We start from the raw sequence: 14,099 nt of genomic DNA, 5'->3' as shown, positions 1-14,099 counted from the left end.
TTACAAGCCATTGGATAACCATCAGATCCATTCTGGATAAGAGGTTGGGTCAACATCATTTTGTGTTACTTTGGTGAATGATAGAATATCGTCAAGGATACCGTTTGATACTTGAACCTGACCACTTGGCAGATCAGATAGAAAGCCAATTTGGTGATTAGAGAGATACCTGTTGATTTCTACACTAGGTTTGGCCCTCATTCAAAGTACCTAACAAGTCAAGGTGTCAACATTGCAAAGTGGACACTTCTTTTTAATCGCCAAATTAATCGTATCTATGATGTACATTGTGTCTGGGTACATTAACCATCACCTAGCAATGTTTTCAATACTGTATCTCCTAAAGACCAATGGAATATCAGAAATTGATGCAGTCCCTTTCTCCAGTGCAATGTATAGATGGTAATAATATATAGACACTATACTACTATCAGTTCAAAGGGACATATAAATACTAGACTACTACATGTATGTTCAAAATATAGGTATATTGTTCAAAATACAGGTATAGACTACCATACTTATGGTTCAAAATGGATATAGATACTAGACTATGATTAGCTCAAAATGGACATAGAGATTATACTAGACTATCATTAGTTCACAATGGATGTATGAATACTTGTCTATTTTTTATTCAACATGGACATATAGATACTAGACAACGATTGTTTCAAAGTGGATATATACATACTAGACTACCATTATTTCAAAATGGAAGTATAGATACTAGATTAATGTCAGTCCAAAATGTTTGTACAGATACTAAATTACTATTGGACTTAATGAACAGATTCCATGAAAACGGCAAAAACCAGTAAGCAAGAGTGGCAGTCTAGATATTCACAGTGCCTGACTCAATTCAACTATAGAGCCACTGCATTATCACTTGCAGTGCTTTCACCAACCACGCCCGACTTTTCTGTATACAGTCTAACAAGGCTGATGAAACAACTACGTTTCAAATTGCATTCATCCCACCTATTCTGTAAACAAGCCCAACCACAGTGACATTGTGAAATAGTGAAGTGAAGCATCTAAAAGTAATTGGGGAGTTAATATGGTTTTATATGAGAGAAAGAATTGACGTTGTCACAGCTGAGACAGCATCAAGTCCTTGCAAAGTCTATTATCGAGAAACATCAGAGTTCAAATGCTTCTGGTTGTAAACAAAGTACCTCTTACCCGAGCAGTGAGTGGCAACCACTTCTAGCTTGTATCTATCATCAGGTGTGTTCTCTTCCAGTTTGGGTGATATGTTCACGATATTGCCCTTTGTATTGTATAGTTTGAGGATGTCATTGGGACCAGCTTCTGCCGCCGCTCGGAAACAATCTGCAATGAGAATAAAATAATGTGATGAAAATAATTCAATAAATGTATGACAATTATCATCATCATCATCATCATGATTATCATCGTTATCATTAAAAGTGCAAAACGTTATGCACCTCCAGATTAATACTAAATTTTAATAACTTTATCTGAGAACAAGAACACCCTACAATGAACTTTGTCAGTAATTTTGTTCAACAGCTTTCCTTATCATGAGAAACAAACTGATTTCTTCAAGTCAAAGTCTATACAAACCAGATATGAACTGAAAATGCTCACCCGTTTCATTATATATTGCAGTTATGTGTAAATTTGAACCTTTGCCACTTGTTTGCAACTTCATCGAAAGTGTTATGATCAACATAATGAATAATATTCACCACAGATTAATTCTAAATCCAAGTATATATCCCCAATCAGGAAAGTTCATTAGAATATGCAAATTAGGAATTGACTGAAATGTTCTCATTAAATATGGAAATTAGGAATTGGCTTAAGTAAAACTGTTAAATGACTTTCAATTATGTCGTATCATAGTATCTTTAATGTACAAAGCAATTCATCAACTTTGGTCTAGTCAACACAGATAAATATCCTTAATTAGGAAATTTCATTAAATTTGCAAGTAAGGAATTGGCTAAAGTAAAAATGCTTAATGACTTTCAATGTTGTATCATAGTATCTTCAATATAGGGTATATAGCAAGATTCATCAACTTTGGTCGATTCTATTCAGATATATATCCCTAATTAGTGAAGTTCATTAAATATGTAAATAAGGAATTGGCTGAAGAAAAAACGCTTGATGATTTTCAATAATGTTATATCATAGTATCTTTAATGTACATAGCAAGTTTCATCAATTTTGGTCAAGTCCATTGAAATAAATATCCTTAATTTCAAAAGTTCATTTAATTTGCAAATTATGAGTTTGATGAAGTAAAAATGCTGGATGACTTTCAGTAATGTTAAATCATATTATCTTCAATATACATACCAAGTTTTGTCAATTTTAATCAAGTCAAGTCAGATATATATCCCTAATTAGGAAAGTTCATTAAATATGCAAATTATCCATTATCTTTTATGTCACCCCTTAATATCTTTCACGGCTGATATATCTTGGTGTGATCAACATTTGTAGCAAATCTCATCAAATTGTGTGCAGTCGTTGTCAATATATATCCGTTTTTTTCTAAACTCATTAATTATGCAAATGAGCAAAAAGTAAGCAAGCCGCACCCACCAAAAACTAAATAGTTTTTGGTGGGTGCGGCTTGCTTACTTTTTGCTCATTTGCATAATTAATGATTTTTGGAAAAAAACGGATATATATTGACAACGACTGCACACAATTTGATGAGATTTGCTACAAATGTTGATCACACCAAGATATATCAGCTGTGAAAGATATTGAGGGGTGACATAAAAGATAATGGATCAGTTCTTGCCATTTGCAAACTGAATCTATGTACCAGATTTGATTCTGATCTGATGAGCCGTTTTTTAAATATCGAGCAGACAGACAGACAGACACACAGACACACAGACAGACAGACATCGCTGCGATATATGCTCACGTGTGTGAAGACGTGAGCAAAAAATACAATGGGAACTAATATACTTTAGGGGGAGGCAGGGGAATGGAAAGAGTCTAGATGGAGGATGCAACACTTTATTGCCAAGCCAGGAGGCTCCATCTGTAATATCACCATCAAATTATATCGCTGGTTTGGATTATACCCACAGGACAATACTGAGTGTTCTTGATTTCTTATTAGATGTAAATGTGACATTATAAAGATTCGTCATCCTCTAATCAGGGTGATTATACATCATTAATACAAATTAATCTGGAATAATTATGATGGCCTAGATTTAAAATATATGCAGGGAAAAACATTCAGTTAGTATGCAAAGGAAAAGCAACACAGCTATACACGAGAAATGGCAAGTTTCAGGGTTGCAACTAAACTAATATACAGAGCGCATTTGTTATGTGGACTGAAGGCGATTACACTCTAATATTGCAATCTTCACCTTTCATTTTGAGACTCTGAGGCAAAAAGGTTGTTTAATGGCTGGCCGTTCTGCTTTGAGATACAGGTAACCAGAATTAATGCCTTAAGCTCAACATTTCTATTTATTTTGGATTGCTGGGATCTTCAAGGTTCAGTGACACACCAAGGTTAACAAGTTTTCCATGATGGAGCTCATTTCCTGTCAAATCCCCATTATCCAGGCACCAAAAACAATTTATGCTGATGGCACTGTACGTTGATGGCTTCCTACCCCGAGATTAGAGTCAGCAATATGTGAAAATGTACTTCAGAACAAGTAGGAAATATTCAGAAATCTCATATGGTCTGTGACTGCCTGGATCCTACAATGGTCCCTTTGTGGAGAGGGACTCTCGGATTCTCTATGTTCGCTTTCAGTCACATCCATTGGTAATCACTTTGTCTGTAATGGGCTCATTTCCCGTTCAATTCCCAACATCCTCCGTTACATAAAAAAAAATATTGGCCAAGGAAACTGTTACACTCCATAGGACCTTGACAAGCACACGGTCGCTGGGGATTGCATGAATAAGACTTTTTTATAGAAGGGAAATGGTAACACATCCGGCATCATGAAAACAATGAAGTTCATCACAGTTGCAATTGTTTCAATGCTTCCCACAGCACACACTACAATTATTCATTCTGTACTCATTTATTGATGTTTATTCTTCATCTCGAGAAAACTTTGCTAAAATGTAACTTGAAAAAAATAATGGCCATTTCAATTTCATTTATGCATATGCATTGTAAAATTAAGATAACTGCTCAAAAAAATTGAAATATTTATTTTTTCAATTAGTAATATTCAGCTGATGTGAATTACCGGTGTAAAGTGACCCAAATTTTAAATTGACAGCTTAGCTTCTTAAGCGCAAAAATTTACATCTAAACCCAAAGTGCAAATGATTCTACAAGGGTGTGGCTGTTAGCTTCTTTGAGGAAACCTGAACAAAAGTTGAAACTTCCTATCTTTGACATTGCACAGAGAATTGTTTTCTTCAGTGAAACTCCACACAGACAAATATGATTGTATAATCATTTAATTCAACAGAGTAAATCTCTCTCTCTTTCTCTGCACAGGCAGTTATGATGATTTCTGGTGGTGAAACAAAATCTCCCTTATTTGTTAGGGATTTCGGATGATAAAACATATGCAAATCATTGAGTTTAGAGTTGTGCATATTTGGACTAAACGGACCATGGTTACGCATGGAAACTATGTATCTTCATGACATGATATTCAACATTCCAATTTTCAGAATTCACTCACAGACCTGTCAAACTTCACAAAAACCTATATCATCAATTTATCAGGTTTGGGGGAATTGAAACCATGAAATTGTCTTTGGATCTTTGCAAACTTTTATTTATAGGAGGGGTAGAGGTCAAATGCACTAACTTATGTTTACTGTGTGCCATGTTTAAATTATTCATGGTCCCTAAGGTTCCAAAATGGATACTCCATAATGAACAATAAAAGTTATTGCAGTAATGACTAATATCAAGCAATATATTATTCTTTGTATACACGGTATTTAACTTACTGGCGTCAGCTTCACTTGGTGAGACTCAAGTATTAAATCAGAAATCTCTCTTTCATGTTCTATTGAATTTTTTTCTGATATAGCCCGAAGCAAATGTCCAGGTAACACAATAAAGCAATGGTAGGGAAGTCCCATTAATGGATTTCAATAAAGCAATGTAGCTGACAGAATTGAATCAGAGATTTCTATTGTCAGAGGCGCTTTTGTCCCCACCGGCAATACATCTTTCCAGTCATCATTAAAGCCAAGTTCGGTATACTTCTCTGCTTTTAAGAAATGTTAACATTGAGCAAAAAAAGTGGGAGGCTGAGAGGTTGTGAAACATAGTCTACGAGGAGGCCCTTTTGGAAAATTACACTAGTGTAACAACGAAAGGAAAAATTATATGAGCCCATTTAACTGGTATATGTAAACAATTTATGAAAAGTAAACTAAATTTTATATATTTTTAATGACTTTATTGACAGCAATAAATTATGTTGACTAAATGTTTACATTTCTTGGTTGCTGGGACAATTTATGACATACCCTTCACATACTTTTAACCATTAAATGGCAGTGGGGATAAAAACACCGGCTGAAAGCGGAGACTTATAAGACACAGATTATATGTTACTTGGAGGTAACCTGATCTGCTGCATTGAACCTAATACAACTATTTCATAATAGATTGCATGTTGTTGGTACATAGTACAGTACTTGTTACATGATTTACCCCTTGAGTTGAAACAGAGAGTGAAACTGAGTAAAGCTATACCACAAGGACCTCTGGTTCCTAATGTGTTTGTTGTTGTTTTATGTATGTTGTTTATTACCTTTGTACGATTATTTCCATATGTGATAAAGAACCATAAAAGAGTTGTATTTGTATTCATGTTTGTCAATAACAAGCAGTGTTTATTTGGCTTTCTTTGTTTATTTGTTTGTTTACAAGTATAATCCATAAATGCTACTTTCAAAGCAAATACAATCCCACATATTTAAATAATAACACATGAGAGCAAGGGCAATATCACGATTTTTTGCCTGCCCTCGGGCTGGTGGTCATGATCGAAATACTGATGATGCCCTCGCCTACGGCTCGGGCATCATCAGTATTTCGATCATGACCACCATCCCTTGGGCAGGCAATAAATCGTGATATTGCCCTCGCTCTCATGTGTTATTATTTTTATTACACCGAACAAGCAAACATGCAAAGAAACAAAAACACAAAGACTTCTTCGAGTACAGTTCGCCTTCTGAGTCCGGACCTCAGCGTAAAATGTTGTCAGTGCCGAGTCTAGGGTTGCCGCTAAAGTTTGCCGATCTCCTCGGTGGCGTATCCAACTTTGTTGCTTGCATAGTCGCTGAACACAGAAATTGCATTCCTTGTTGCCATTTTCGTTCGTTTGCTGTTTACCTGCATAAAAATATCGTCTAACTGTGCCGGTGACAGCTCTGCGTGACGTTTCGCAGCCATAAGTTGCCAACTGCAAAGTACAACAAGCGAACGACAATTTGTTTTGCGCAGAAAGGATGCGCAGTAAGTAAAATGACGTCATCCATGTAATATCAAATGCAGAGGGCATCATCAAGTTCGCAGAGGGCATCATCACATCGCAGAGGGCATCATCACGTTCTTTTACATGTCACGTGAGTCGTGTTTAACCAATGGCAGTGCACGCTGAATGAGTGAGGTGTAATAAAAAATAATGTACACCCTTTGGCTTGAGGTAGCACTGACTACTATGCAAAGACAATAGCACTCAGTGACGATTCTTGTACTGTATATGGTATTTGAGCTTTCTTCTGAAATTTTGCGATTATTATTGTAAAGTTCAACCAGTGATCAGATTATGACAAAGTGAAAACAGAATTTTCCAAGTACCCTTTTCAGGGTTGTATCCTGTATATGTTCATCAAACACTTAACCTCTTGAGTGCCATACTCACTTTTTTGTCTCCTGTACAAAACGTAACCCAGAAAATTTTGTTCAGATTCTGCCCAAAATTTTGATCAACACCTGTAGCCTACAAAAAAGTGCTATCCATTTGGTCCAACATTATCAAAAAAATTACAGAAAAATCATAAAAGTAGTAAATATTGCACTACAATTATGGATGGAAAAATTACAGCACTCAAAGGGTTTATACACAAAGAGATCTTGATTGTGTTTTACGAATAAAAGTTTTGGGCCATATATGTAAACCATTCAAAATGGTGATTTAGTCCCATTTTCTCAACAGTCATTATATGCATGCAAGAACACCAATTTGAGAAAAATTTCTAAAATTTTATCAACTTTGCCACTATCTGAGAAAATCATCTGAAATTTCAAATTTTAATTCTGGAATTGTTCCTTTGAGTACTTTTTCAATAACATTTTCACTTTCATCAACATCACAGCAATCACTGCACGTTCCCCGATTTTTCCACTGTGGTTTGTATTATCTAGTGTAGTCAGCTATGAGCTTTGCAATAGACAATTTGCAAAAACATATCCCACTCATTCCTCAAAGCTACCTCCCAAGCCATGGTGATCCATTTCCCCCTCCCCCTTCCCCACCCCCCTCTACATAATCATCAACAAAACAAAATATGCAGTTTTCAGACAAATTGCAGAACAAGTCATGTATCACACTTGATGCAAAGAATTTCAGAAAAAAAACTAAAATTGCGTACAAAACAATATAAATGGCTAACATACTCAGTGGAATGGGTGTTTTAATGCAGAGAAAAATGGCTTCTTTAAAAGTTTGCCTCAAAAAAGACAGCCACCTTAAATCGAAAGAAAAGTGATTGCTGAGGTCACAGAATAGCAACAACTCTACAGATATGTCCCCTTGAATATTTCTACAGAAAATGATAAATTCCGGACGTTGACGTTTGAACACCAGCATGGTGTTCTGTCTCTCCTAAATCCAGTAGAGTATAAAGCGAGCAAGCTTCTCAAATGTAAATCATGTCAACATCACCTATGAAATTAAATTCACTGTGGTAGTATTTGTGGCACGCCATTCATTCCAGCTACTTTATGCCTAACAAAATTACAGAGTAGATCAATAGATTCTGAATGCTGACTTTTATTGCGGAGCATCAAAACCTGAACTTTACACAATAACCGCCATCGATAAAATCAATCACAGCTGGAAAACCCTGGTGAAAAAGTAATGAGTGTCTTATGAGCTGCTATCACCTCAATCTTGTATGTTTCGCCCAGAAAGGAGAAGAACAATTTTGTTACAAATGAACAATCTTGAGCATCCATTTGAAAAATAGTGAACGCTGAGATAATCTTGACAGGGCTTTTCGCAGACAATATACACAAAATTAAGAAGCAATGATCACAGTTGTAGGTTTGTTACTGATTATAGCACTGTGTATTTGATATTGACTGCTGCTCACAGAAATACGAACAAATTTCATTTATTGTTGCAGCTTGTGGTGTGATCCCTGACATGTGATTTTTATAGTTTCGGTCACAACATTGGTACTAACAATGTAATGAATTGCAATTCCTGTTAAAAGTAATATCTGAATTAAATCTTGTAAAAAATTTCAATAAGTTTATTTTTGCATATTCATCGGGAACTTTGACATTGTTGACCATATTTCACAACAAACATCACGAAGATGGTTAATATATGTATATATATATATATATATATATATATATATATTATATATTTATATATATATATATATATATATATATATATTATATATATATATATATATATATATATATATATATATATACACACACACACACACACACACACACACACACACACCGGTAGTCTAGTAAAGAAATGTTGACAAGACTGGAAAGAAAGAGCAGCACTTTCTACTATATTGTGGGCGTGGTTAATGAGGAGTTTTATAAGTCAACATAGATAAAAGGTTAACTAGCAAGTCATTAGCTACATTGTGATAAGAGTCCATCTTTACTAACTATGATCTTAAAAAGTTCCCGAGGGTGTGTCACAAAGCTTTTTGATCTATTTAGGCTATTTTTGGCCTATAACAATATTTATTATTTCCTCCATGCAGGAGACTGTGCGTTTGTTAGCCACAATTTATGACTGGTCCTTGGCAACCTCTGGCCCTGCTCCCCTGCGGTGAGCATGGAGACTTCAAAACACAAACGCCACTGTGAAAGATTTTCCTGGCCAGTGGTTCCCACAGGAAATCCTAAAAAGCTATGATATGTTTGTATCTGGTCACATCCATATCATTGTAATTGGGGTATCTGTGTATTTAATCCTCCGACTTAACAACAGAACTCTCAATTTCTTTAAGCATTTCTTATGGGAGTCTTTTTCAGTTACCATATGCAAAGCATGACGATGTGAAATGGCAATGTGCTTCAAAACCATAACATCAGGAAAATAGTCCAGGCGGAATGGCAAAAGAGTGTGTACATTGGTTACCATAGTAGCAACTTTGGTGACTTCAAACCAGTGGTGGTTCTCAGAACCAGTTTACTGATCCAAAAGAGTTTTTGTAGTGACTGGTCTAATGCCAGCCATTGCTAGAATACAACATCAGTAAACATTACATTACTTGCAAAACGTAACAACCCACTGCATCAATTTCACCATTAATATTCTTGGTGCCACTCTACCAAACAACATAAATCAGACTGTGATAGCTAGAAAGCGCTGAACCATGTCATTGCGTCCTGCTTCACTTACATAAACAGGCTATCTCAATATAATGCAATTCACGTAGGCCAGATGTACTATCAGAAACCCTTTCACACTTCACTCCTTTCACACCAATAGAACCAATATTAAGACTGTTGCTAAAACGACTGAAATTCAACAAAGTTTGGAAGATGCTAAAAGAGTTATTTCATCCTACATATTTACTAATAGATCATTTGGCTTTTCTCGGTCAAACTACATCCACTATGCCTTCTTCAAACTTTTAAATACATACATCATATTCTAAAAACTATAAAACACCCACTGGAACCAGTTCAGTCTCGAAGGATGTTCTATTCTTGTACGGTACTATTATTTGCTTTCTAAATGTGTACAATTATCGCACATATTTTGAACTGTGCTCCAGTTTGTGTAAAGTTGGAACAAACTGTATCCATGCACTAATGACATAAAACAGACTGGTGGCACAGTGTACCACTGGCAGCCATCCTTCCCATAAATTCATTATAAAATCACTGATGTAGTTCATACGTTCCATGCTATCGTCAAAATATGGTCTTTTTACAGGCTAGATGTAACTCTATAACACATCAGTTCATTTTCAGACAGTCATACAATACCAGAGAATCTCTCTGGCAGTTTTAACATTTCAGGCTTAGTTGATGATATTTGATTCTGAGGGTGTCTCATATTCACCATGGCAACCAATGTTATTCACTGCTTCTACCGGTATGCCAGTGGCTATCTGTCACAGAACCAAGCATATTCTAAAGAGAAGAGTGTGTGGCTAGGTCATAATATCGGAAAATCTTGTCATAAAATCATGAATCCTCTGGTATGTGGTAAGTTAAAATGAATACCTATGATCTGCCTATGGCATGATGTATTCATGGAAGACGTTTTGCAGCCTTCATGCCTTATCTACTTCCATACAAATCAAAACAGTGAAAATTTCAAACATTTGCAAATTTTGCATCAATAGACATATGCAATCACATTTTGAAGTTAAACTCTGGGATAGGCTTAGGCTAGACAACCACACGTACCATTTAACAAAGTCACAACAACACATACCGTTTACCAAAGTTCAAACTTCATGTGATCACCTAACACATATTTCTCTGAAAACATCCTAAAAGGAAAATCCGCTCCATTGCTGTTTGCTGTTCTAGCGCTGCAGTGTAAACCTTCAGTAGGATATATAGACTTTCAAATGCAACAAAACAGGAAAAGTTTGGTATAAAATATAACTCTTTAACTACAGTATCAGTCTCACCACATGGTGAATTGGAACCGTTTTTAAAATCACTGACGAGCATACTTCTTCTTGAGGATTATGGGGTTAGTGACAATAGAAATATATATTCCACCGGCAAATACTGATTTCCTTGGCGTCATCTGCATTGCAAGTCCCTGAATGATTCCTTGCCCTCATTTAGGTTGGAATTGTCGAATGGGACCCAGTGTCTCCTGGCTGAATGCTAAATTTTGCCTGAAAGACGATGATCCAACATGACGTGAATCGCGACCTACACTGAATGAAGTTTATTTTCTTTTGAAATGGCTGAGTAAAATTAATCTTTCTCTTTACAAAGCAGGTACAGTTCACGTCTTAAAAGCTACATTTACAGTTAACATAAAAAGTGAATGTGGAATTGAAATGATATGCCACAAATTCAGTTTTTCATGTCATGTATCACTCTGCTAATGATCAGTACAGAATATGAAGTTATTATGAAAATATCTCAAAGGATGCACAATGACATTGGCGCAACATTCATGTTGGGCCATGCACGGTATGGTACCAATGTATATGCTTTGCGTTATTTTTGTACTAACTTTATTAATACATCTAACATTTGTGACTGGGGTGTCAATTGGGCTATGTATAAGCTATTTTTGTGCAATGTTAACATTTTTTTTTCGATTTACATGATTTGAACGCCATCTTGGACACACTTCTGGATAGTTTGTTAAATGTTAACGTACACAGCATGACACATTTTCTGGCAATTGTCCAACGTGTCCCTTAAAACTGTTCAAAAGTGATCGTGCAGAGGCAGCTACAGAATACGCTCCACATGCAGGTTGGGGATGCCTTGAAATGATAAATGTTAGGGAACAGGCGTTCCGTACGGCTTTTTAGCACATGCAAAATCATATTGTTCTCAACAGTAATTTGCTGTTTCTATTGTTTCAGTAAGCCCCTGTTTTAAAAGGGTTGCTGCAAATAAATAAATCAATAAATAAATAATTAATGAATAAATAGACAAATAAATGAATACTAATATTAGTAAGTTGTTTTTAATAAGAATTTCTAATCCTTTTTCATGGTGATTTGGCAAATAACATAAATTCACGAATCACCTTTTAAGATAGCAGAGGTGACAATGACAATACTATTTTTAAATCTTGCTGAAAACAAACCTGTGAAATAGATAGCATAACTTGTAATTTTTCTAGTCCAGAATCTGGCTGTTTTAATTTTGCACTTTTCACCCCTTAAAATGTTTACACGATTGCAGGGACCTAAATAGCACCAGCTACATTCTAGACTGGAAATACATGCTCCTGTGTTATTGTTTTCTACAGGCAGATATGTGGATTGTGTCAGAACTAGCACAGTACAAAGCTTTGTAAAGAATAGCGTTGATCGTGATTTCAGGTTTGTTACTAAATATAGCTGCACGCGCGCGACTTTTGGACAAATATGCCTGAAATTCGGACAAATTTTGTCGTTGCATGCGCGGCTGTTGTTGCATCTTGTAGTCTGAGCCATCAATTCATATGAATAAGTGTAACTTTTAGTTGCTATTGTAACACTAGCAGGTTTTATTGTCGTCGTTTATGCGGGAAATGCGGACGAATATTTATTTATGCATATTAATGAGAGAAAAACATGACGTCATTTGCGATCTGTGCTATTCCTTGCTCACTCTGAACATGTGGTAAGAAGCAATTGTCTCTTTACCATAAAAAAATGCAGCACAGCACACCTATAAAATTGGGACAAACTTTTTTAGTATTTAATAGGTACAGAACATACAGTGTGTACAACTGCTTGCACATTGTTTGGAGTCGAAAGGTCAAGGGATTGAAACAGAGACAGTGGAAATGCTTCTACAGTCTATGACTGTAAGATCATCCTTTAAAAGTGTACTACTGGACAATAAACCATGCTATAATATACTTGGGGCATTATCTACTCCCTGTTTTCTGCAGACCCCATCTTCCTCGGTGGCTGTGTTTACAATTCCATTGTTTTCCAACTTGAATTTGTCGTAAAGTTTGGAGGACACTGAGTGAAGGCAGGTGTTTGGTAAAATTCAAGGTAGCCTGTGAAGCATGGTTTATTATTACAATCACGCCAGGACTGAGTGAAAGAGGGCATTTCAAACTGAACTTACACAAACAAAGGTGACATTATCAAAAGCAATAAACTCTACATCTCAAACCACCTCTTTCTACTTGAAGGTGATCCCTCTTGAAAAGGGCAAAAATAATTTTGAACTAATAAGATTTTACAACTCCATGTATAATAGAGCTTTCAAGACATCACTTGTAAGTCAACACTGCTTACACTTTAATCTTTACTCAACAACATGGCAAATAACTAAAATAACAACCCTGTACAGCATTGCCTGTTTACAATACATCACTACATGGATAGATTGGATTGCTCAACCATAACGATTGACACGGGAGGGCTGTGTGCCTTGCAAATTAAGTTAGTAAATTTTCCTTTCAAATCAAGGACAAGAATAACACAGTGTAAAATCTTTAACCCTTTGAGCACCAACGTAAATTTTTTTCTGATTTTTGCCAAAATTTTGATAGAAAAATGTAGCTAATTGAATGTGATGTCCATTTACTCCAAAATTATCAAAACAAATACAGAAAAATTGATAAAAATTGGTAAAATGTTGCATTAAAATTTTGATGGGAAAAATGACCGCACTCAAAGGCTTACTCATTAGAAAGCAAAAACAATGATTAACATAAATTACAAGTATGGAGTACCATAATTAAAACTATCATGACTTCCATATCGCGAAACTGTGATCTTCAGATAAGTACTGACTTTACCCCACCTGACCATTGCAGTAAAGCATGAAAGTGAACATTCAATTTATTTCTCCATACACTCTACTTATAATTTCATTTATATACTGTGTATGTATTTTGTATAAAGAAGTAAATGTTTACATTTTAAAGGTATACAGTCACCTGCAATCTAAATATGCCCATACATGGTCAAAGGGGCGTTCCTTGATATTCAAAATGCCCATGTGAGGGCGCTGTTTTTAAAAGCGGCCACCCGCTTAAAATCTGTGATTGGTTAGATTTTCTCTTTCCATGGTAACTGGCAAACTTGGAACAGGTGACAGTATACCTTTTAACATGACAAAGTCTAGTAACAGTACACGAGATACGCAGCTGGTGAAAATAAAGATGAGGCTCTGTGTTGTTGACTTTGGAGAAATGGAAAGTGACAGGTATGGCAGG

The 14,099-nt window shown here is 35.7% G+C and overlaps 1 protein-coding gene across 2 annotated transcripts in view; it reads right to left on the bottom strand.

Moving 5' to 3' along the window:
* Positions 1-14,099, bottom strand: part of LOC139137457 (high affinity cGMP-specific 3',5'-cyclic phosphodiesterase 9A-like) — a 142,473-nt gene that overhangs the window by 48,048 nt on the left and 80,326 nt on the right. For both annotated transcript variants that reach the window (XM_070705567.1, XM_070705568.1), the window contains exon 2: positions 1,186-1,335. In XM_070705567.1, the coding sequence (XP_070561668.1) occupies positions 1,186-1,335 (150 nt within the window). The remainder of the gene's footprint in view (positions 1-1,185; positions 1,336-14,099) is intronic.

The sequence above is a fragment of the Ptychodera flava genome, chromosome 7, assembly GCF_041260155.1.
Source record: "Ptychodera flava strain L36383 chromosome 7, AS_Pfla_20210202, whole genome shotgun sequence".
Classification (NCBI taxonomy): domain Eukaryota; kingdom Metazoa; phylum Hemichordata; class Enteropneusta; family Ptychoderidae; genus Ptychodera; species Ptychodera flava.
This window is presented reverse-complemented; position numbering and strand designations above follow the sequence as displayed.